Source organism: Athene noctua, chromosome 20 (assembly GCF_965140245.1).
Source record: "Athene noctua chromosome 20, bAthNoc1.hap1.1, whole genome shotgun sequence".
NCBI lineage: Eukaryota > Metazoa > Chordata > Aves > Strigiformes > Strigidae > Athene > Athene noctua.
In genome coordinates this window covers 2,744,977-2,770,808 of record NC_134056.1, presented here as the reverse complement: position 1 = coordinate 2,770,808, position 25,832 = coordinate 2,744,977, and the positions used below count along the sequence as shown (strand labels likewise).

Below are 25,832 nucleotides of genomic sequence, written 5' to 3'. Positions count from 1 at the left end.
CCACCTTCCGTACAAACCCTGACTTCTGTTACAGCACTGACCTGAGCAGAGGTGCATCCCCCAGATTTCTCCCCACCTCCCTGAGCGCTGGCTGGCAGCAGCGTCGGCTCCGGGGGACAGGGGCTGGTTATTTGGTGGGTGCTGCTACCGCAGAGATCAGTGGGAGCTGCAGCTCTGCTCAGCTGTTCTACAGCAAACAGCTATCATCACATCCCCGAGTGGCTCAAGTCCCTATTTTACAGCAAAAATAACACACAACCCTTACTTTAAGTTAGCAAGCTTTATTTAGGAAATAAATAAAATTATAAGAAAATACAAATGATTGTAATAAATACAGCACTTGACAAAATTACACAGCCACAAACAGCATAATATTTTGAGGCATATTACTCCAGTGTGATTACAGGGGCTGGCAAATTACTGGCAAAATAATTTTCTGACCCTAAAAGAAGGTTTTAAACACAGGAGAAAAAGACAGAGAGACTCTGTGTGTGTGTGACGGCAAAGAATATCCAGTTCCTTCCCAAACAAACTTTGATACTTGTTTATGGGGTGGGTTTTTTTGAAAGTTGATTACTTCAATCACAGTTAATTATTTTAAAGGATGCTGTTGAGATAGAAATGAAGAGATTTGAAAAATCTCTTCCTACGCCGGCAGCCAGGCTGGAGGTTAGGCAGAGCCCATGGCATTTCACCAGCTCTGCCAGGCGGCCGCAGTTTCCACGGTTTGCAAAATTTAAGTGGACAAACAGTTTCTCCTTTCCCTCCTCACGCAGTGGGCACAATACTGTCTGTCGGCTTTGTCAATTCAACTGAGACACGGGAAATATTGCAAAGGAAAAATGAATGAAGTGATTGCATAAAGGCCCTTCACTGATGTGCACGGCCCTGCCTCTGCAAGACCAGGCCCCGGGTTTGTAGCCTGCCCCATGGTCCCACGGCACGGCCAGTCCTGGAAAAACACACCGTGCTGTGGCACGAGTTCACTGGAAGTTCAGAGACTGCTGTACCAAACCCCAGCTCAGCCCCACTGATTCTGTCAGACCGTTGTTAAACAGGGAATGAAAAGGGTGAGGTTTGCTGCTTTTTGGGAATAAGGTGTAGCAGTTGAATTTTTCACACAGCCAGACATCTCCAAGCTTGGCTTGTTTATAAAAAAAAAAAATTAATCATTCCTTACCTCTATTTAAAAAAAGACAAAAACATTTCTAGTAGTTACTTCTATTTTAGCATGTGAAAGACTTAAATATTAGAGCACGTAAAAAGAATTAAGCAATAATAAAAAAGATCAATACTTTCTGGTAAGTCACTTGCCTTGAAGGTTCAAGAAGTGACTGAACACTTTAAAACAAAGCTCCTGAGGGGTCTTCACCACTGCTGGGAGCAGCAGCTCTGGGCTTCCCGGGGGTTAACAGAGTTTCAGAGCTCCTGAACTGGGAAAGTGAAAGGGCTCCTTTGGAAGTACAAGAGGTAATTATCCCGAGGCACAGTGTAAGCTGGTCACCGATTGCTGACGCAACAGAACATCTCTTTCCAGAGCACATAAATATAGGTCTAAAATAAATAGCAAGAAACAAATCATCCAGTACAAAGAACGCAAGCCACAAATGGTAGCCACAACTCACTGCTTTCCAGGTCATCCGTAAGCACAGAGACACCCAATCGGTGCCTGGGGGAAGGAATCTGCCCTCATCCCTGGTGGGGAGCAGCCAGAGCCCCCTCGGGGCTGCAGAGGCAGGGGAAGCTCAGCTACACCCCACAAAAATCTTGTAAACAAATGAAATTCAGCGTGTGATTTACCAGACACCCATATTTCAAGATTTACTAATTTGTTTCTATAATGCATTTAAGGAAAAGTGTGTCTTCTTTCACGTAGGCGTATTTAGGCGACTGTAATTTGGACAAAGGGAGGAACATGGGGCAGCCACTTGCAACATTCATGTCATTCACTGGTCTCTGAAACGAAGCAGAAGTCAAGTCTGGGCGAAACGCATCAATAATATGTTCCCTGTTGTTTTGGTCAAGCAACATAAACGTAACCTGAAAAACAGAACGTGGCAACACCGAGTTATTGAACTGAAAAAATAAACCAGGAAATATCAGAGAGAAGCACAAACACGCTGCAAAAGCAGCTGGATGCTCTATCAATAATTAAATACAAATTGGAATGAATGTTTCGCAACCTGCAAGGTCAGTTAATGTGAACAAGAGAGACTGTAATGGTTCCCACATGAAGCGTTTAAACTTTGCCACCTGTAAAATAAAATTAAATAAAATAAAGGAGGGAATTATTTCTTGGTAGAGAATTGCACAGTCCAAAGACTTTTCCTCTCTCTCCTGACAAGTTAAACAAACCCCAAGTTTGGTTACAGTCATTACATTCATTCTGTTATTGTGGTTTGGAATCAAAAGAAACAGCTCAGTTGCCTGTATGCAAATATGTAAAAGACACAACCTAAATATCAGTATAGAATCTCCCCATCTCATTACCACTTTTATTAACTCACTGTTCTTTAGCTTTAAATGAAATGTATGTAATAATGGTGAAATGTATGTAATCATTTTTTAATACAGTTGAGGATTGGGGACTTTGATCTCTATTATTTTTGGCTGCTAAATGGTAGTAAGGCTATTTATATGAAAGGCTCACAGAATTATTACCACGTGAAGGCAAGTGCTACAGCAGAGATCAGAACTCTGTGCACACTTTCACTGCTTTTCTAATCATTGTTGCCATTATCAGATTGCACTTACAAAATGAGAAAAAATAAGATCCGGATCACATCAGACATCTATGGCACGTTGGTGAGTAGAACTCTAACCTCACATTTCTGACACCTGTGCTTCAGGCGGCGAATCACAGTTCCTTCATAAACTGATACTATTTATGTATAGCCAGGAAAAATGTGTCTCTGGCTTTAGCCCAGCTGGATACAGGTTGGGATATATCAAACACCAGAATTGTGGTGGCTGAAAATCCTCCAAGGCAAAGTATGGAGTCTCGGTAGGAGCAGCCTTCCCAGAGACAAATTATTACCTAAGATAACAGCGTGGCTAGTAGCCATCGGAGAGGAAAACGGGAAAGCGCTCCAAATTCCACTAAACTCCTGAGAAAAAGTGCCCCTGTGTTCACTGGGAGAAGCAGTGGGTTTGTGCCAGGATCGGGTATGAAGAGGTGGCCCTTCTTACCTTGTGTCTGAAAGGCCACGGCAGCAAAGCATCGTAGTCTCCCTTCATGACAACAAAGAAGAGGGACACGTGGGTTCCTTTTCCTGTCCCATCCCCGTTCAGATAAACCCTCAGACAGACCTTGTAGCCATACTTTGCCGTGTAGAAAGCTGAAAATCAGAACTCTTCATTAGTAAAGCCTCCTCTGAAAAATAAGACATAATGAGCGCTCTGGCGTATGGGAGAAGACAGCGCATGACATGTTTTGCTATCACAGAGATGAGAACAGACAAATCAGTACACCCTGGAGATTACAAGCAATGAAAATCCAGCGGTTGGAATCCTTTTAGTGCCTCATGCCTTGGTGAAAATTACCTGTTATTAGCCACACAAGCGTTATTTTACCTAAACAAATTACTTTTCACAAGGGAAATAACTGCTGCGGAAAGCCAGTCGGTACTGTCAGGCACCAAGCTGCGGGTTAGACGAGGATCCAGCAGATGTCCATGCACGGAGCTGCGGCCGAGGGGAAAGTGCTAAATGAAAGCCCAGAACAGAACACAACTCTGGAAGAGCACATCACGGCTGCCCTGAATTACAGGCAGGAGAGCATGAGGGCTTTGCAGAAACAGCGTCTTAGCTTAAGGAGCTATTTTAAACACGAGCAGAAAGAAGCACCGTTCTAGAGAAATCAGTGGGTTTTCTAGAGGACTGGGTTTTCCTAACACACATATACGCCATGTGTTTTACCCGGTGAATACAAACTGACTGTTCTTCCAGTCACAGAGTCTTGTAACTTCCTGCCAACATCTGTTATTTTCCACAGAAAGACCCCATCATAGGAAGCTTGCTCAGAGAACAGAAGACTCTTATGAAGACTGCTCAGGCCTGCATCCTTCTGCGTCAGGCACCGGTGCAACTCTGCAATCTAGAAAAAGCAAATCAGTTCTCAATCAACCCCCCTCTCTGGGCTGCTGTGCTGCAGAAGAAGCAGAATCGTTCTGGAGACCTCATGTTCTGGAGGATCTCCTTTGATTTCTTTTGAAGTGACAGTTATGTGTCAACACAGAAGGCAAACAACTGGATAGATGGCTGTTTGGTCCTCTGGGCATAATGCTGCTTTAAGAGGATCAAACGACTGTCTTGCTTGCTCACGGTCTGATCATGGCGAATTCGGAACATTCAAAACTCTCAGTACTATCTAGGTACCTCATTCAAATTCCTGTGTCCATCCCTGTCCTGATCTCTACACCACCTCTCTCTGACATGTGTTAAATATTTGTCATCAATAGAACAAGCACACAGACAATGCTTATTGTAACTATTTACCTTCAGTTCAAGGCCTCGTATTATATTTTGATCGAGTTCACTCTGTCTCCGAAAGGCTGTGATTTCCAAGTTAGAGGTCTCCACCTCTTTATTGAGCACTGACACAATATTCTCAAATACATGTAGCTTATTTTCTAGCTCAGAAATCACTTTCTCCCTCACAAGTTGTTGCAGAACAGATTCATCTTCAGAAACAGAAGATCCAGGAAAACAGTCTACTTCCAGATCCCCACTGACTTCCAGCCCCCCTGGGATCTGCAGATCAGAGATGCTTTTTCCTGCACCATTCACATTCAGCTCTGAGTGTGGGATGGAACCATTTGCAGCTTTGGCAGCAGTGCACAAGCTTGCCTTCAGTTGCTTTATGTGCTGCAGCAAAAGCAGCATGTGGGCCCCAACTGCAGCTTTTTCATGCTCCTTTATCTTCTCTTTACTTCCCTGTAAGAAGATGACATCGTCAATACACTCGGTACAACCACCATAAGTGGCCTGGGGCCAGACCAAGCAATGATCCCTTTAACTTCTTGGGAGAGACAGAAGTGGAAGAACTGCAAGATACACGTCCAGCCACACAGGAGCCGACTCTGAGAGGAGATGCGGAGAGAGGAAAACCAGCAAGCCCTCCAGTGATCAGTTTAGGCTATGTGTTCACATGTGTACACATACTACATCAAAAGAAAACAATGGTCTACAAATTCTGTATTAAACAGGATGCCAGGCAGAGTCCCAGCAAGATTCTCAAATAAGCCAATATTTAATACATATACTGTGCACAAGAGACGAGGCAAGATAACAAATGCAAACTAAATGCAAAGAAGACTCGTTACTGTCTTAAGAGGCTGAAAGGAATATCCAAACCAGAGTAGAACAGTGGATCTGATAAACCAGCAGAACTGCAATAAACATCTATTTTTACCTGAAGTGAAGGCACAGTGCAGGATACAGAACATCACTGGATGAACTGCACCTTACACAGTGTAACCATGGCAGTCCCAACATCACCTCCGCTGGGCTACTAAAAGTGGGTAGACTTTCTCTCTTTTCTTAAAGATGGGTTTAAATCAAGGCATACTACCTTGAATACAAAGGCTGCCTAGACCAAAGACACAGTGGTGAGCTCCACAACATTTGAGAGCATCCTGCAGGCAGCTGTTTCACTCACCCTGAAGGAACAGCCGACTTCAGAAAAGCGACATCCATCCTTGCTGATTAAGGGTGTAGAGTGGTTCTGCTGAAAAAAAAAAAAAAAAGGAAGTAAAAGAATAAAATACCAATTGAAACAGATTCTTTTATTTACCTACAAACAACTAGGCTGCAATACCAGCAGCTATAAATCAGGTTAGTTCAAGGCATTACCGCAGCTTAGGGTGTCCAGCTTTAAAAATTTATTGGTAAATCAATCAAGAGTGTGGTTGACTGCAAGTTTCTTGCACGCAGCCTGGTCGTTAAGTGTTCATCTAAGACTCCATAATGATGTAACATAATTTAACAAACCACAGTGATCCCCTAGTGACAACTTTTTATAAATAAGATGCCAACAAGCCAAGTGGCCCACCACAGCAGTGAACACCCTGCACACAGCCCCTCCAACCTTCCTCCCGCTCTTCCAGAACACACAGAGCAGCTGTGTCGTACAGCACGTCCTGGGAATGAACGGATCTATCGGGCCAAAACCTCTGACTGACATTCAGACTTAGTCCCCTTCACAGCCAAAAGCATGTCTCTTCAAATATGCTGTTATACAGCACATTCTTCTTTTGTTCCTGTGGGTCTTCCTGAGTCTTTGAAAGGAAAAAAAACATTTCCTCATTTTTGTAAGATTAATTGAGAATTAATTTAATAAGGTTAGCTGTGGGAGCGGGGAAGAGGTTGTCAGCAGAGCTATGTTGAGATGTAAAAAGTGCCCAGATACACCACTGTACCTGAAGATGTTCTCAGACATTCATTTAATCTATATGAACAAGTGATGCTTTTATTAATTTAAATAAAGCTGTATGGCATTCACTCATCTTTTACCTACCTTCTCTTTTGATGGTGTGTCTGTTTGCACATGGTTTTGTTCCTTACATAAACTGCCTTCACATGAATGTTCCTGTCATTACAAGAAGAATTCAGTACATTACTAAAATCATCACGCATCTTTATGTAGGAGTCTTTGAAACAAGGCTTGTGTTTGGGAATGCTATTCCCACTGTACAGAAACTTGGGGATTTGGGAGGCTTTTCTACAAGAAATTCTGTATTATGGCAGAAAAAGGTTACAAGTTTCTTCCTTTCTTCCTGGAAGATTTAAGGAGGAGTAGAGGAAGGAAGGGTAACTTCCCCAGGAGCACTACAAGCTCCACAACACACGGTACAAAATCCTGTACCCCTGTCCAGAGAGTGCCCGCTCTGCACCTCACTACGCGACAGGCTGCGGAGTTCTCTGGCTTCTTTTTAGAGGAAATAACGTTCAGAAATTTGGGAGTAAAGCACATCTGCTAAAAGCGGGTGCTGCTGTCCCCTGTACAAGGAACGGCAGACTCAGGAGGTTTCTCAAGCTGACTACTCCTCTGCTCAGCCTAGCAGGCGTGCTCAGCGACAGATCTCCAGATGCAATCAATACCTGTTAAGTGGAAGTACAAAGCGGGATCTTTTGCTTAGGGGGCCCAGAGCTTTTGGAAACTACTTACAGATGCTTTGCAAGGTCACCCTGGGAAATTTGATACAAGACTGGCAATGTGCACATCTTGGCAGTTCAACCCGTAGTTATGTGCATACACATACAGGTACACACACAGATACATGCAATGACATGCAGATGGACTACAGAACAGAAAGCAAATATACAGGAAACCCAGACATAAACCCTTCTTGCATTGACTTCATATAGTTTGCTTAATGTGCAGACCCTTTTTGCATCCTTCTTATTAATATTTTGAAGGCTGGAATCCAAATTTTCCATCATGATGTGCTAATGCAAAATGCATTACCACTAACACGAGACTTCCTGCCATTTCTGGCTCCGAGAAGGGTAAAGTAATCCTCCTGCCACTCGTTCATACAACTGTAATACGTGTATGCAACTGTCGGCTTTCAATTCATACTGTTCAGGGGGACTGTCTTTAATCTTTATGAACGCCTTTGCACGCCAGTACATTTCCTATAGCAGTCTAGAAATTTTTTGATAAAGCCATTCCAGCAACCTTCAAGTCTCCCCTGCAAAGAGTCCTGAGGTTTCTCTTTCGATCCTCAGAAATACAGCCATAGGTTTTTCTCACTCTCTAACTCATTTTTTAATAATCTGTGTCTTAGCTATTGCACAAAGTATGCCTTTATTTTCCTCCTTTCTGCTATTTAACTCCTTCAGGTCATTGATTTCTTGAGAGGGAGAGGGGCTGGTGAGAAGTTTCTTTAAAATAGGGAAATGCAAAAATCACAAGACCAATAGCTGGCTAAGATGGAGACAGTGAGAACACTGCCCAAAACTTACTATTTTCTCCCAGAGGACTGTGGATACAAGGAATACACACAAATAATTAAAATTCTTACGCCACGTAACTGCAAATTTAATAAAGCCCATCATGTAACCAGCAAAATTCCAATTTCACAAACACTAACTAAGGCAGGCAGAGAAAAATCAACATCTCAAGGTCAATCCCCTGCTTGGTTGCCAAGGTTTCCTAACAAAAAAATTAATTAGATGATAGCTAACCGGAATGAGTGGAAGGAAAACAGTTCTTTGTTGCAGGAAAATGAAGCCCTCTGAGGTGGATCTGCGGTATCACAAACCTCTGGAAAGAGAAAGGTGCTCAGGGAACACTTACGCAGCTCAGGTTTCCTCCTCCAGCCTGTCTACTGCACTTACAGAAGGCTGAAAGGGATTAAGTGTTGCCACCTTCTGGTATTTACTGTCTCTCTGAAACGTACACTGGATTTAGCATTGGTAAAATGTGCCTGCGTCCAGATCTTCTCTCCCTCTAAAGAGTAAGAGACGAAGAGCACACACAGAAGCTTCCCAAGAAGCATGTTTTACCAAGAGCACTTTATTCTTCTCCCAGAGGGACTGTTACCTCCATGCTGAGTAAATCCTAGAGCTCAGTATTTGGAAAGGCAGAAATTTGTGACAGTTAGGGCATGCAGAGCTGTCCACTGATATTTATGTGAGGCTACATTTTTGAGATATTCACCCTCCTGCCACGTAGGTCTTACATCACTATGCCCCCATTCCAGGGCAAAACTTTAAGGCTGGTAATTATTCTCTTTAAATCATCTGGAGGGAAAAGAATTCATTATGTTACACCCCAAAAGAGCGTTGCTCCAGCACCATTTTCTGTGCTAACAGAGCCCACAGGATCAGAAATGAGGTGGGGTTGGAATGAGAACGTTTTCAGAGTTTTCAAATCAAAACACACAAAGCAGTGTTAGCAGACGTGGGGCATCTCTCATTGATGCCGCTATTGCTTTGCTCCAGGAGTTTTTTAATTACAAAACCTCCTAAACAACAGATGATGCACTTCCATCACAAGGCTGAGCAGTGTGCCACTGAAGCTGTATCTTCGACAATCTCTTCATGTAAGAACAGATCATTTCCTTGACAATCTCTTCATATTAGATCATTTTCTATCACTTTTGATCTGCCCTACCACACCATTTCCTCCTCCAGCAGCTCAGAGGAGTTTCTGTTAGTTCACTTTATGCCCTCAGACCACTCCCAGAATTTGTACTGTGCTGCATCTACAAAAATAGGTAAAAATAAAGAGCCCCTCTTATTTAAGATAAAAATCTGCAAGTCAGTAACATAACGTTGTCCTGCTATCATAACTTTGAGCATCAACTGAGAAAATCATTACTTTCAGGAAAGAATGGAATAGGTTTGGTAACACAAACGTAGAAGTTTGATGATCAACTACATTCTTGTCTAAAAAAAAAGTTGTTTTAAAGAGGATTTGGAGCAAATGCTGGGGACAGACTAGTGTTATCCTGTATACATATAGGGAATATACACATATATTTTGCAAGTCCCTGTCACAACAGTGGGAAACACAAATGAAATATAAAAAATATAAATACGTTTAAATAGTTACTGAGAAGTTTCTGGCAGATTCAGAGCATGCTTTTCCTGGTCTATATGGACATGGCTGCCAATTTGGAGAATTATACCTCATCATATCTAATAGAAATAGTATCTGACAAAAGCCTGCCTTATGGATTTGTGGGCAGTTTTAGTTTGAATAAAAGTCCAGCCACTTTCAAGACCTCTTCCCTGTCACTGTCTGTGTTCTTCTGCTTCTGACCTACCTCACACTGGGGCACGAGCTTTGAGACAGGAGCTAAAACACAGGCTGCCCAAGCCCTGGATGAGCACACAGATATTTCCCTCTCTGTTGTAACATCACAAGCAGCTCAAATACAGCTCATTTTTCCCTCCAACACATGCATGGAAAAATTAGCAGACTCAGGAAAATTAAATATTCTCCAAGTGCACTAGCAGTCATGAAATCAGGATGAAAAATGTCACAACAGATTATTCAAGCCATTAATATAAAGCCCTCATCTGAAACAGAGAAATGTTCTTACTTGGTATTCACTACTGGATAAGCTCCGCTTACACTTCTGACACATTGTCACATTATTAACACATCCATTTTCCAAATGATCCGCAAGTTTCTTTCTCATCACCATGTGTCCACAACCAGTGTGACAAGGAATTAAAGCATATTCACATAAGCTCTGATGCTCCTGGAAGTAAAAAGTTATAAACCAAAATGTAAACTGCAGATACACCTTTATCTATAAATAGTCTCCATTCCGCTAGCCTAGACCTTTGCATTTCTTCTGAGCTTGGGTAAAGTCCCACTGAGATTATGGTGAAAAATTCGCCAACTTCGCTGGGGCTTTTTTGTTAATTCTTAACTTTTTTAAAAAAAGCAGCAAACAAATGTTGATAAATTCAAACATAGGGTATCCCTTGAACTGTGTCTCTCTAGTGCTTTTGTTTGAATATAACGTGATCCCAGACCCAGCTTTTTTCTTTGTATTAGAGGTTCCTCAACTTTTAGCCTGGGGATTTTTGGGGTTGAGTTTTTTGGTTTTTATGGGGTTTTGTGGGGGGGTTTTTGAGCACTGAGGCCATCCTGCTCTAAGTGGTAGGATGAATATGGTTAGTCTGCTGACATCTCTGCATAGCAGAGAAGAATGGACATCGGACACCTTCTATGCAACAATTAGGACACAACCTTTTCCTGCGTTTGAACTGATTTTTAAAAGTTTCTTTTCACTATTTGAATTCTCTCATCTCAACAAGGAAAAATATCAGCATTACTTCTTTCACAACTACATCCAACAGGTCTACTTTCCGATTCTTAAAAACACAGTATTTCAATAAAAACCATTTACTCTGACCTCTTTTACCGAAGCTTCTGTAGGCCCTGTGTCACAACTGATTTTGTCTTTCAAGGGAGATGGCTGTCCCCTACAGAACAGCCTCAGAAATGCCAATTTCAATCACACGCCCAACTCTCAAATTAATTTTGCCACGTATTCATGCTGAGAGGGGCTCCAGTTCTCCAAACTATGAAGCTAAGCAAACTGGGTAGATTTTTTCTTAAAGAGGAAAATACTCAAATAGAAAATTTGTGTAAAATTAGCAAAGAAAAGGCAGCAGCACCTCAGATGCTTATCAGATACGCAGTGGTACATGGCACAGGGCAGAGTGCCTGTTATAGATGCAGAAAGACCCTCTGTTCCTGCACCAGGGGACCAAAGGAACTGCTTTAGTATCAGAATTATCTGCATTTTTTTCACAGTTCTAATGTGCATGGCAGATTCACAAATCTTCCCCATTTCTTAGGGCATTTCATATCAGTCTGAAAAGAATGATGAACACATCCAATCAATAGGAGTCATTTATGCGGGAGGAAATTATTTCTCTTATAAAAACATACTAAGGATATTGCCCATAACAATGTCCTGGAGACTGGAGTATTCTGGTCTGGTCTGTCAAAACCTGCCTGTAGCATCCTTGCATTTAAATAATAAGTAAACCCACTGGGAAAAAAAATCATCATAGTTGATGCAAAATTTGTGCAACATTAATTTCACAATCATTCAGGATATTCTGGATTTGGTTAAAGCCCTACTAAAGTTACTGGCAAGATTTTAGATACTCTGTTGGTATAAATCATGATACCTTCACTGATTCTAATGATGTTGCATTAATTTCTGTTTGCTGAGAACCTAGTTTCATTGTCTTTCTGTCCTCATTCAAGTAAGAGCGCATGTTAATTTAAATAAATTGCCTTTAAACATACTTCAAAATTTTTCATGATACCAGACCAACTGCATCCAAGGGTCGCACAGTGTACTTTGAGTTCAGAAATCTCTTTATTAATGGCAGCATCACCAAAAGCCTGGAAAGTAAACACATTAAGGAAAAAAAACACTGGTCAGAAAGTACTCCAGCACACATTTCTGACATAGGAATAAGGTGACTGTGTCAAAATTTCAGATGAATCCCTTATTTTTTTTTTTAAATTTACTCTACTACTGCAAGACTCTCTAACCTAGCAAGTTAATCTTAGTGTAGTAGAAGCCCAAATAATTATTAAATAATTTATTTCTTGTGGTTCCTAAAGTAACTATCTGATGTGATATAAATTTACTGAAAATATGCCTAGCCAACTACAGCTATTATTTTAAGTTTCTTTTCACAGAAGCCTGAAATATGTCACATGCAATACATGTGCTGACAGGACCCCAACTACAGAGTGCTGCCTAGTGCCACTCTTAATGAATGCATTTCATTATTGGGGTCATTAACACCTCCTAAACGTGCTGAAGAGAGGACTTGAGACTGCTTTGCAGTGAGAGTACATTTCTCAGACCATGGCTGTTTCCATTTAGTATGGCACTGTGTACTAAAGAAATGTAAACCATATGTGAGTGTTTTTTTTTTTTTTTTGCACTACGTAGATTTTTTTTTGTGATGTTAACCATGAAAAATTGTACAATTATTATGTAAATTATGAATCACTACACACTTTTAATATTACATCTTGCACAATCAAAATAGGTACACTGACACCAAAACAAGCCCTGCTACAGGTTTTTAGATACTCTGTTGGTAAGTACACAACACAGAGGACTGCAGATTTCCCGTGTAACAACACAGAGCAAGGCAAGAACTAAGGGGGGGGCTTTAAAAATAGAGGGAGGAAAGTATTTACAAATGATGTGCACATTTCAATAACGTTACTGAAATCCTACAAAACAAGATTAAAAAAAGAGCTAACAAAATTATGAGAATCAACATTCCTGATTGGGATTTTTTAATCTAGATACAAGATGTTTGTACTTACCTACCTTTGCCATATTAAATCACACAAGAAGCACAGCTGAATGGTAACCATGAGATATATTTCTATATACAGAGTCTCATAGAAACTCATTTCCTAACCAAAACCTGCAAGCAAAGTCCAGAACTTTGCAGACAAGTTGCAAACAACTTCACATACAAGGAATTTAAAAGTAATCATGCAGGTTGTACAAAACCATGTATGGCTCCATCTGCATATATGGAAGAGTTTAAGTAATAAGCTAGCAATCAATGTACAATTAGTGAAAGCATACCAGCCCCACCCTCTAAAACGTTTTAGTTTAATTTGTGAGCAAAATCAAAGAGAAGAAATTCAAGTTATCAAGCGCATGGGGACTTTTCCCCCCCCCCGTGTCATAAGAGAAAAACTCAAGGAATTTCCTGACATTACAAAATAGATCATTTAAAATATATTTAACTACAGGGACAGTCCCAGCAGTGCATGAGTTTCTTACTGCTATGTGCATGCCCTGTGCTTTTTGTTTCACATTTGCAGTTGCAAAATCATTATGGACACTACTCAGGTAAAAAACAAGGCAGGAAATCCTCATCTCTTCTTTTATCTGCACTGGTCACTGCTTCAAAATACTCACCTGAACCTCTGTCCTCTTATCTGGGAACTTGAGTTTGCACAGAACTTCTTTAGGGACCTGAGTCAGACCCTCATACAGTAAATGAGATGACTCTCACTGACATTAAAAGTGCTCTGGGTCAACCGGAAGGAAACAGAAAGTATTTTTCTGATTTGATATACTGTGGTTGCGTATCTCCTCTCTTTCATTTTAGCTATTTCAAAGGAAATGTTGGTGCAGGGGCTGCTGATGTCCATCACGGGTGGCTGTCGTGGCGCCCGGACCTGCCAGGACGCGTCTGTCCCAGGGCTGGCTGGGACACAAGTGGAGGTCCCCTGTGACGAGCTGTCCAAAAGCCACGGCCAGATGCACTCTGCTTGGCCCTCTGACCCTCACAACATGTATCTTCTAGTTATGGGAGGACTCTGCTCTGCAGCTCATGTGTCAGGAACCTCAGTTAGCAACAAGTTTAATGAACAGATCAACCTGAACCAAAGCTATCCAGGATAAATCCAGCGGGTTTTTTTCTCTCCAGCTAAGGCTGGCCTTCTGCAGCTGAACCAGGACCTTCAGTCATTCTAACGCAGCCAGAGAGGGGAGAGCCACAAAGTGATTTGTGTTCAGTTCAGAGCAGAGAACTGTCCCCTGAGCCAGGCCCATGAATGACAGCAGACAGGGCGTGAGCAGAGGCTTGGGAGGATGCTCCCACTCTTCTCATTTCAGTGACAGATGCAGATGCTCAGTAACTGATACTGATGAGCAGCACCATGGTAAGGCTTGAAGTGTATGTTGCATAGGAAAGGATCATAAATTAAAAGTGTAACAGGGAAGGGATGGGAGTTACCACAGGAATCGCTCATGAGATAAGCTAAGGCAAATACACATCCTGATAGGGCTTTTCTTTGCCTTGTGTAGGTATCTTATTTAACATATAAACACATAAACAGCATAGGAAAATAACATTAAGCAAAACCACAGCAAAAGATAAATCAGAGCTTATCAGGAATAAATATAAAGAACAAACCTGCTCAATGATCTTCATTATTCGTGTTGTTTACAAACTCTGACCATTGTAAGTTGATCTATACAGGCAGATCCTTACGCCTTTGTGGTGATTGACTTCATCTGGACTCTCAACAGGCAGAACAATCTGCCCAGGCGGATCAGCTTGCAAGCGTGGGGCCCTATTTACAACAACCCACGCACAGATTTTGCAGAAAGTCCCAGCAGACATAGTGAGAATCCCACAGCAGAGAAATGCCAGAGTTGTAAGAGAACTGACAGTCAGCATAGAGCAAGAAGTTCATGAGGGTTTAGCTGTACCTATCTGTGGTTACATGATGCATGAAATTCTGTTACTGGGAAATTCATTGCAGAATTGAGGATTTTTTTCTGAGATATTACCAAGTTCGGCATTAACTGCAGATTCATTATTTTGCTGCAGCCACTTCCTAAACTTCATCTTTTACTTCACTGCCAGCTGCCTACTGGGTTTCATTTTTCCCTAAAAAATTCAGACAGAATGTGTGTCTCCCGGTATTCCTGCACGTAATCAGAAAGGAGAGAAAAAGACAAGCTGGAACTGAGCCCTATGGCCCAGTTCGTACTCAGGATATAGAATAGTGCAGCGGTCTGCCTGGAAAATCACACAACAGCAAAAGAGATCTGCACCGTGAAATTACAGATTAAACATCTGCCAGCACATAGTTTTTATTAATTATTATGTTCAGCTCTCTGTTTTCCACTATTTCCTCCAGATACCCTGTCTGCCAAAATACTTTCTAGGCAATACAGCCAACTAGCTGACCCTCTAGCTTTTTTCTTAGGGATGCTCCACCTGTAATTTAGGTAACATGTTTGAAGGGTACAGAGAACCATGAGATTGGAAAATCCACTAGGATCCTTACTAAGGATAGTAAGTAACAGCTAAGACATACATATTGCAAGTAGGAAAGCACCGGTTACTTTGAGACAATAAAAAGTTAATTATATAGAAGGGATTTTATGTTGCAGAATCTGATGGACTTGGAAAGTCCTAAGACTGCCACAATACTTTTTCAAACAACAAAATGTGTGAAATCCAAATGACTAAAGCATAAGTTAAAATGTGTAATATCAGTTGCTATCACATTTTATACTACTCCCTCCTAAACTATAGACCAATGATGATTAGAGTAGCCCAGAGAGCGACATATGATAAATTAATGAACTGTGAACTACAACTTACCCTTTCTTCTGCCAACAGGCTTCCCTCACTTAAAGTGCTTGGATCTTCCTCTTTACATTTCTGGCAAATCACATTTTTATTGTTTCTGGAACAAAGAAAGAAGAACGAAATAATTATCAGTTGGTGTACTGTAGTTTAGGAAGCCTTTGGATAGACACTGACATAAATAAAAACATGGAAATTGTAGTTTCCAGAGTCCATAGTCCTTGTTCATTAAAGGGCCAATGCTTGAATACAGTGACATCACAAAAACCCTGCTCTGTTCTATTCCTTGAGACTAGAACTGGGCTCATAATCTTATGTGTATTTCACCAAAATCAGAGCAGCCTGGATCATAAAGATGGGAACATATTTATCTCATGAATTATGCAAAGACGCCATGTAAGAAAGGTAACATGAGAACAAGAATCTTTCAAAACACAGAAATACCCCATTTTCCCCAGATAAAAATACATATAGACTTCAAGTTAAAGACATAGTAGAACCGGTGTAGAATCGAGTTCTAGAGTTAACACCCTACAGCAGCTAAAAAAGCTTCTGATCTACTCTCAAAATATTTAGCATAAAGTTTTATATAAGAAAAGCGAAAAATAAAACTTTACAAGAAATGTATTTCATTGCCAGGGCTGTTTAGCATCCAAGCAAATAATGAACTAACACAGACTGAGAAGCTCATCAGAAAAGCATCTACCCACCCAGAGCATAACTGATGTCAAAGTGTACTAATTAGCTTATCAGTTTCCCGTTATGTGCTGTAAGACTCTAGCGGGAAGACACTAGAATTCCAGTTATGTTCTGTTGACAGTTTTCTGAATTTACGGTTTATGTTGCTTCATTAAGGGGCTTTTTTTCTAGACTTACAGTAATGGATTTATGTAAATTGGTCAAATACATTAATTTCAACACATTTTTATGTTGTTATACGTTGATCTTCAGACCACATGTGGCCAGTGCCTTGACTCAGCTTTCCAGGTGCCCCATGCTGTGATCAGAGCTGGGACTGCATGAACACAAACTAGCTCACTCTTGCACACACAAACTAGCTCACTCCTAACATCTGTGAGGAAGCTCAGTAACAGGCTTTAGACTTACTCAGCCAGCACTAAAGCCCAGTCGCTGAATCCTGACAGCTGCTGTTTTACAGAACACCAATGCTAAAGTCAGCTCATATTCATGGAATTGTGCTGCAATCTCACCTCTCACCTGCAGGGCAGACATACCCTTTCTCCAGGCTCTGGATCAAGGTGTCATCATGGAATGAAAAAGCAGGACAGAAGCAGCTAATCCCTCCAAGCAAATCCCCACCCAGCTCCTGGCTGTCAGGTTCTCCAGGGCTATGGCTGTCATTATTTGTCACTAACGGCAGCAGCACTTTAACATGTAGTGACCCAGCTGAGTTATTAGAAATAAAACTCTAAGATAACATCTATTAAAATCCCCTAACATCACTTGTCAAAGGACTGTAAAGTCCCACGGAAGCATTACTCGTTCTTCAGGGTTAAATGAGAATCACCTCACACTTACAGATAGAAAAACTGCTATCTGACAAGCCCAGTAACCCAGCCTTCCCCATCCCAGACTTCCACACTGGAAGCATGAAGGAGTTAGAGAGTTCCCTGCAGTCCACCGAAGGTAAGTACTTCCAGACAGTAAAATGCCTGCGGGCCAGCCACAGACTCATCTGCTGAGCACAGCGGGGTGACGCAGCTCTCGGGAGCGCCTGCAGCCACAGAATATGATGTGAGCCTCTGCAGCAAGGACCTACCGCACAATCCAGGAGAGGCAGGCTGAGCAGTACCTATGCCCACAGAGCGTCTGCAGGGCTTTCTTCAGGATGTTATTGCAGTTGCTGCACAGGTACTTCTGATCAGGCACATCTTCACAAATGTTAGTGGGATATCCGAAAGGAAATTCATTTTCATCAGGAGAAGAGCCAGGAACATGCTGTAGGCCTCTGGTTGTTTTCTCACCCATCTGAGGTAAACTATTGTCAGAGATAAGGAAAAAAGATAGGTGCTCAAACAAGCAGACACACGCTCGCTTTGATGTGAGAGAATATATCAGGCATTGAAGCCCACGAGCAGCCCCAAACCTGTGCAGTAATCCAGTGATCTGTTTAACTGAGTCTGTAGCTAACACGTGTGACTAAATGTCACAGTGGGGCTTGACTAGGTACCAGCAGGAAATTACAGTACAGATCTAAAATTTCCCTTAAACACAATATGGAAATGGACAATATATCAAAATGAAGGGCTGGGGATTTTTTTCCAGAGTTTTTTAGCCTGTAGAAAGATGAAGTAAATATTGCCATGTCTTTAAAGCTACAATCCCATCGGTCCATATTACACAGAATTATTTCTCGTAGAGTAAATCCCCAACCCCCTTCAATGCCCAGCAGCCAAGATTCGTGATTACACGTCAGAGAGGCAGAAACTGAGCCACTGATGTGTTTACAGTGACTTTCATGAAGTCATAAAACTAGTGGCAAAATTAAAATCTCAAGTCCACAAGACACTTAATGCTTGTGCTCTTACCATGCCAAGCTGTCATGTGTGTTCAGCATTGGTTTTGGTTAACAAGAGCTGTTTAGTTGAAGCATTTTAGGAAATGCAACCAAAACTCATTCTGGGGTTTCTTCAGTCACTTGGAACATTCAAGAAAGGTTTTTACCCAGGGACCTGGTACATTTTGAGCATAATGCCTTTATAAATTTATTTTCTTCCCATAATGGTACTGACACACAATAACCTATCTCAGTATTATCAGAAGTAACACTGACTAAGAAGTGTCTGAAAAAACCGAAGCAAGACTGCCTAGGCCAGGCCAGACACGGCACAGAAAGCACGGTGCGACCGCTGTGCAGCGGATAGGGCATGCCCTGGATTTAAAAAGCTTTTCTTTGACCGAACAGCGTTTTCTCTTGCTTGGCTTAGGCAATTCCCTTGGCCTCTTCAGGCGTTTGATGAGGAGCTTAGCAACAAACACAGAGGCTGCCCAGTCTGCCAAGAACCATAAATTAAACCCGGCGATGGTAAATGTGCCCCTGCAAGCCAGCGAGGCGGTGTCGGAGGCCTGGTGGGTTGGTAGCCAGGGGAGGACGGGGCGGACGAGCGCCCACGGCCTCTGCAGAGTGCTGGCTGTGCCAACAGAGCCCCTGGGTGCCGGGGGGCTGGAAGCCCACCCCCGCGGGGGGTTTATATCGGTAACGCCCGGTAAAACGGCACCCTAGGGCAGGGAGTGGCTCCCCCTCCATCCCCATCCCCGGCTCAGCAGGGCGGGAGGCCGGCGGCTTCGTAGGCAGCAGCGAGGGAGGCCGGGATGCCCGGGGCAGCCTCGGGGGCCGGGCAGGTTCCCCCTCCCCGTGCCCTGCCGGTGCTCCCTGGGGCGCGCTGCGGGGACGAGGCCCCTGCGCCCGGGGAGGCCGAGAGGCCGCGGCCGGTTTCCCCTCGGCGCGGCGGCGGCGGGCGGGAAGCGCCCAGGCCGCGGGTGCCTGAGGCGGGGCCCGCTCTCCCCCCCGCCCGCCCGGCCGCTGCCCTTACCTGAGCCCGCCGGCCCCGCAGGCGGCCGAGGCCGCGCCGGGCCCCGCAGCGCGGAGCGGGCGGCCGGGCCGGGCGGGGCGGTGCCGGTGCTCACCGCGGCGGAGGCCGCCCGTGCCGCAGGCAGAGGAAACGCAGCCGGGCGGCTCCGCTGAAAATTTCGGCGACTGCTGCCTCGCTGAGGCCGGGAGGAGCGGGAAACGCGAAAGGCGGCGGGGCGGCCGGGGAGAAGCGGGTATGCCCCGGGCGGAGGGAGCGCGGCCCGGCTCCCCGGGGCACGGCGGGGCTCCCCCAGCCTCCCCCCCGGCAAGGCTGACCGGCACCGACCCGCAGGGACGGGGATGGGGAAGGGACTACGGAAAGGCCCGAGGGGGCGAGTCCCCAGGACAGCTGAAATGGAGAATCTGTGCGCGTAGCTGGTTCCTGAAACTGCCGTGACTGTGGGTATGTGGCGCGGCGACCCGGCCCCGTAAATCAGGCAGAAGCTGCTGCCTACCCAGAGCGGGATGACAGTGAAAGATGCCCTTGCCAGACCTCTGTCGGCTCGGGGGAACCCTGCTGCCCCGAGGAGGGGAGCAGGAGACTTGGATTTCCTTCTGAACCTCGTTGGGAAACCTCCAGCCAACCTCACTCTGCCTCACCCTACAGGCGCTCTGAAATGCTGATAATATTTAAAACACCAGGCTAACACAAGGCAAGTTAAGTAATGTATGCAAATCCTTTTCAGATGCTCGCAGCGCAGGAAAGGTTTCTACAAAGGAAAGTTTCACTATCAGAAAGTCCTCTTTTCCCCTGACAAAGTTGACTATGAAATCACATGCTGCGATAGGGATTTGGTCAGAAGAGAAAGTTGCAGATGCAAATCTGTGAGGCCTTCCTTGTGAAAGAAACCTGGGGAATACCACTGGGGGTGAGTCCTAGCTGAAAATTAAAAATAAAAAGCAGAGGGGGTTCTCTAGATGCTTCACTTGGCTTGTAACTCTGCTGCATTTACAGCAGTGTTCACATCCAGGTACCTGAAGTCTGACACCTTCCTCTGTTGTGTGTGCACAGACAATATATAGTTCCCCATCTGGAACAGCTGCCCTGGGTGACTGCCCCCCTGACATGATTACAGACACGCTAGCAAACACACTATAGCTATGCTTAAAAATAGATGGAAGGAGGGCAGCTTCTGGGGTCAAAACACAGCCCTTCTTCAGGTAAGTGAAGTATATGCTGTAGTGCTTTGTTGCATTGCTAAGAGAAATATTGGAATTAATTCTGGAACTATTTCCTCCTCACATTGTTATCAACAGCTGTGTTGATGTTTACGTGAAGAAGCAAAGAATATCCATAAACTCTGCTCACCAGTGGTTTGACTCAGCCCCTATGTTTGCCTGTATGATAGAACATCATTATTCCTTTTCATGCATTCCTGCTACACACATACTGTGTTTACTGAATTCCACTAAATTTCTACCTTTTTGTCTCAAAAGGATAATGTCAAAGCGAGAATAAACAAAACATTTTTCTAGCCTTCAATAGGGCAGTTTAGTTTAAAACCAAATACATCTAATGAAAAAAAAAACTCTAAAGATAGCCAGGTCCAAGGGTAGGATATAAATTTATCCTTTATAGAGCCAATATACTGGAAGTCTGTGTACACACAGGAAAAAATAATCTTGCAAGTATACAGTACTGTGAGGATATTGTAAGTACCAAGCCTGGCACTGTGTGCAGAATAGAGGCTAAAGAAACCCGTAGTATTAGAAAAAAACAGGATGAAAAATGTTTATACAAAATAATTGAGATTGCAAATTTCAATCATCTGTGCAGTAAATTGAAAATAACAAGAAGTATTAAAGATATCCTCAGAATGCCATAAGAATGTACCTGGTCTCTTGAAGGCAGAGAGCTGCTGGGTTTTCACTACCCTTTCAGGCTCTGCTGTCTGTGCCAAAACACAATTCCCCCACTCTCTGCGTGGCGGTGGCTTTTCACAGCTGTACCCTAGTTCAGTCATGGGCCTTGGAGATAAATAATGACCATCTTCTGGTGGCAAGGATTTTTAATAATAAAGGTCCCATTCTTGCAAGCAGTTTCTCCAAAATGCTTCCTGCGTTTATGTCCACCATTTCTTTAACCGTTTTATTAAAAATTCACCTATGGGCCAAATGCTGTTTTCAGTTCCACCCTGTAGTCCCACAGGAATCAGGATGCAAGACTTTCCAAAAGGAGGCTTTGATCCTTCACTTTGTCAGAAAATCTTTTACTTTTCCCTTCGATTAGACAGCCTTTCGACAAGTGGTATTTTGTTTTTGAAGGCTTTAACAGTTTAAAAATAATGATGCAAAGGGAATTGTTGTTATAGAGGGAATTAAACATCAGTCTGATGGAGCCAATCGCAGAGTCAGTTGAAGGTATCCATCTGGCTTACGGCCATACATCACTGGAGTGTTGTTGGATAAACCACTAGCCTAGTAAATGCTTCCACCTCCCTCTGTACAGAGGCAGTAACATTTGCTTCTTTTTGTGAAACAGATCTCACCAGATGAAAAGCATCATATGCACTTCAGTAATGCTGTCACAGCACAAGAAAATGACTAATTTAAGCAATGTGGGCATGCAATTACCTGATCGTATACCTGCATGTGTAACCTTTTTTAAGAGCCGGGATGTTAATAAGATTTGGGGATGAAATTATGGAAGAGCAAAAAGATGTCAGTTATTTTATTTTTAAAGCTTCCAGTTTAAATGCCAACACCCACCTCTGTGAGTGAGAAGACTTTCCCTACTAACACTTGCAGAATCACATGGAATGTCTCTTCATTTCCACTTCCTTCTCTCTACTTCTCTGTGCTGTAAGCGTATTTTTAGATGCTCTAAGTGCAGAGTCAGCAGGGCCATGTATTAACTAAAGATAGAAGTCTATGAGGAAAGCGTGATACAGTCTCAGGCCTGAAAAATTTGCTTTCACTGTTTAATGATTAGGGTCGTAAAAAGTCATGGCAAGTTAATCTGGCACAGGCAGTTTCTGCCGGGATGAGAGTTAGTTTCTGAAAAAGTTTTAAAAATATTTCTGGATGTGGCTTTTTAAGCTTTCGGAATATAAAAAGGTGTAAGTTAATAATTACAGAAAGATCAGTGTTACACCAATGGGTCAGTTTCTGTTTCGGGATGAAGGGGCACCTATATGCCTCCTTTCTGTGCTGTTAGCTTGCTCCTTTTCTTTTGCTTTGAGACTTCTTGAAAGTATTACACCTCTGTCTTAAAAGGTGCTGAATTACACAAAGAAACTAAAGATAAGTTTTTGGTACTTTCCAAACTAGAGATATTTCCTCTGGTAAATTTCCCCCATATGAGATCAGTTAACTGAAAACAGGATGTGGCTTAGAGAGAGATTAAAATTTGAAATCTTAACTTTGTTGGAGAGCCATTCTACCATGCTTAGCATTGCAGGGCACTGTGTTACTATTTAAGATGAATGATCATTTTTTATATCCAAGAAAAAAAGCTCATAAGGGAATATATTTAATATGAGTATGATCTTTTTTTAATAATCCAAAAGTTTGAGATTTTTAATGAAATCTGTTTCTTAGTATATTTAAAAATGGAATTTAGGCTCAGATGCTAAGTGCTTTAAAGACCATAGTCAAAGTGCAAACAGTATTGCTAGGGCTGAGAATCTCATTTCAGATTGATGCTCGAGATAGGGATGTCTCATTCTATGAAAGCATAATTCTCAGTTAGTATAAATTATCTGGAAATGTGCACATCTTCTAGGAAACCTTGAAAAACTGGTAAAACATAGGAAGGAGAACTTGTTAGTAAAGGAAGATCCAGTCCCCATGAGATGCAATACTTCTAGGAACTGGAGCCGAGTGCTCCAAGGCAAGATTCCTGCCTGTCCATAGCTCTGATGCTAAGTAGGTCTTTAACCTCTATGCTATTCCTTCTTTTCTGCCTTAAGCTACCCATGAAATAGGAGTGCAGCAGAGCAGATGTGAGATTTCATCAATTCATCTTCAAGATTAAAAAAAACCCCGGAAGGATCATGAAATCTGATAGATTGTTATCCTCAGCAAACTTGACAGCTTTGCCACAGTTCAATCTCTTGTCTACAATAAAATCTTTTGCAATGTTTTAGATATATCTGCCTGTGTCTATTACCAGTTGTAGCTCTGCTTTGTTACGGTGATATCCCGAGGACCCAGCCCAACTCTTATTACAGGAGATGGAAAGTTTCCCACTAACTTCCATAAGAGTTGGACTGTAATCCTCAAAGAGACATCAGGAATCAATTTTTTTTCTTCATCCCCACTCCGCCTCAAGATTTTTTCCAGATCATATTCTCTGTAATGTAGTATTATCCTCAGCTTCCTAGTAATTTTTTTTTTTTTCCCCCCCCAAATAATAGATGTTCTGGAGCACCTCTTCAGCATTTGTCAGAAAAAAAAGCACCCACAAAATGGACGCTATATACCATTTATCTTCTTTCAGTCACTCACTAAAGCAGTTTCCACAACACAAGCCAAGGAATCGCCTTGAAGAGAAGAGACTAGAGAAAACTAAAGCGTTTCTCCCTGTCATAGTGGCTTTGATAGTTTCCTATAAGCAACACTACTTAAGAGTAAAACATCATTACTGAGATTACATTCAGAGATTACTGAGCCTGCCTCTGATTTTAGGCAACCTAACTAGGCAGACCTTCTTTCCATTAAGAAGCTTCTTGGTTTACCTGCCTTGGTCACTGTGTCTCCGTATCAGGACAAACACGGGGTCCAGATGTGTGAAGCTGACACAGACCAGTTTATGGCAGTTTCACCAGATTAAGCTCTGCTTTCTGTCGCAGCCTATCTACATTAAGGGCTTATGCTGGTACTTGTGGTTATGCTTCTGTTTCTCTTAAAGTACACAGAGCTTGATCTAAACTGGAAAATTCTTAGCTGCTTATTTCCATTCTTAATGCTTTGGAGAGAACTCTGGGAACGGGAGCTGTGCCCACTGGGAAGCCTGCCAAAACACTCTTCCAAAGCTCTGGATGTAACATGAAAAAACAAGTCCAGATTCAACATCTTTTGACTATAAAACAGCTGGCAAAATATGGATATTCCATCGATAGCTCAGGTCACTTGTATAGGTTTCTATAGCATACTGTACAATTATCAGAAAACTCAGTATATTTGAGTAGGACTGATTAGTGGAAACAGAAAAAGGAAACAACAGGTTTCTTTAATAATGTCTTCATTAATTCTCATTAATGCAAGAACTGAGAGGAGAGCAAAGGCTATGGTAAATCTCCACTAACCCTTTCAGAAGCTACTTATTTTGTTAATAAGAGCAAAAAAAAGAAGAGATATTTAGAAGATGTTCTTTTATATGTGATGAAAGCAGAAAGAGACTGACTATGCACTAACTTGCTAATTTGCATCTCTCTTCCACTAAGAATATAATTCAGTTTGCTATTGTAGAGTACTAAAGGCATTTGGCTTATCTTTCCAATAATATTTTTCAGCATGGTTCATAAATCTGAATAATTTCCACACCACCACTGACAGTGTCTACTTGTACCTGTATTTCATGGACAACAAACCCAGGGAACACAGAAGTTTCATGTGTTATCCAAGGTTTCACAGGAGGAAAGTGGTACTGTAAAGAAAACCAAAGCGCCCCTCAAAACACTGCTACAGAAAAAAAACCTCCTAAGCATTCACATACTGAGATGTTTTTAAGGAGGAGTCTGAAGGAGAAAGGAAAATACATTTTAAACACAGGAGAAGCCTGGATGAAAAAGTAAAGTTGAAAGTGGGAGAAAGACAGCAAGAGAAAGATAGGGCTATATTCTGAACAGCAGCAAGCAGACTTAGTGTTTAAATTCCCAGAGAGAAAGAGTCCTCTCATGAGGCCAAGTATCTTGGCAGCTTTGCCAGTGATGGGACTCCAAAAGCACATCATCACATACAAGTTCCCAGCAGCGGTCTTGGAATTCAGCCAAGAAAACAAACCTTGTAGCTCCACGTTGAACATCTGCATCACAAATTGGATGTTGAAACCCCAAAGCAAGTGAACGGGGCACAAAGTGCTTAGGAAATGAATGTTCCCATCTGTTCAGGTTCCGTAACAATGGGTCATCCTGGAAGAAATCAAAATACAGACTGGCATTGTAGTGCAACAGTTCAGAACTGTGGCAAGTTTTCACAAGCTAAGGTTGTATTTTCTTTGTGGCATGATCTGCGGAGGAAGGAAATTCAGCATTTTTAATCTGGTTATCTAAATCACATCTAATGCTCTTTCTTATCACAAATCTTTTGCTTCAAAGCCCAGGGACTGCCAGGCAGGGCCCTGGGAAGCATTTCTGGGCCCTCTGCCGGGGCTGATCAGAACTGGGCAAGGAGATGGGCAGGGCTGCTGTGGACATGGGGCCGGTGGACGTGGATAGAGCATACACAGGAGCGTGGCTTTCTAAGAATTTGCTTGGAACTCATGTGGGTTTAGATGTGTTCCCCCAATTGCTGGTATAAATCCATGGAATCCTGTTAAATTACGTCACAGATTAATCTGACCCCTCATGTTTCCATGGGTGGTTTTTGATCCTAGCTTGGTTTTGAGATTCCTGACCAGAACAGCAGTTTAGCTGATCCTGCTAGGCTTCTTCAGTGTCAT

At 42.6% G+C, this 25,832-nt stretch overlaps 1 protein-coding gene across 6 annotated transcripts; it reads right to left on the bottom strand.

Moving 5' to 3' along the window:
• Positions 1–217: 217 nt before the first annotated feature.
• Positions 218–25,212, bottom strand: TRAF1 (TNF receptor associated factor 1). Of its 6 annotated transcripts, none has more exons than XM_074923902.1 (11): positions 25,175–25,212; positions 17,417–17,635; positions 15,652–15,736; positions 11,789–11,887; positions 10,056–10,217; positions 6,518–6,589; positions 5,660–5,728; positions 4,498–4,935; positions 3,919–4,096; positions 3,190–3,338; positions 218–2,040 (listed from the first exon to the last, which is right to left on the bottom strand). In XM_074923902.1, exons 2-11 carry the CDS (start codon positions 17,623–17,625, stop codon positions 1,825–1,827), a joined length of 1,677 nt encoding a protein of 558 aa, XP_074780003.1. In that variant the 5' UTR covers positions 17,626–17,635; positions 25,175–25,212; the 3' UTR covers positions 218–1,824. The 6 variants fall into 6 exon arrangements, with proteins under 6 accessions (XP_074780003.1, XP_074780002.1, XP_074780000.1 ...); XM_074923901.1 differs by lacking the exon at positions 25,175–25,212 and adding an exon at positions 19,191–19,460; XM_074923899.1 differs by lacking the exon at positions 25,175–25,212 and adding an exon at positions 18,186–18,255.
• Positions 25,213–25,832: the final 620 nt, after the last annotated feature.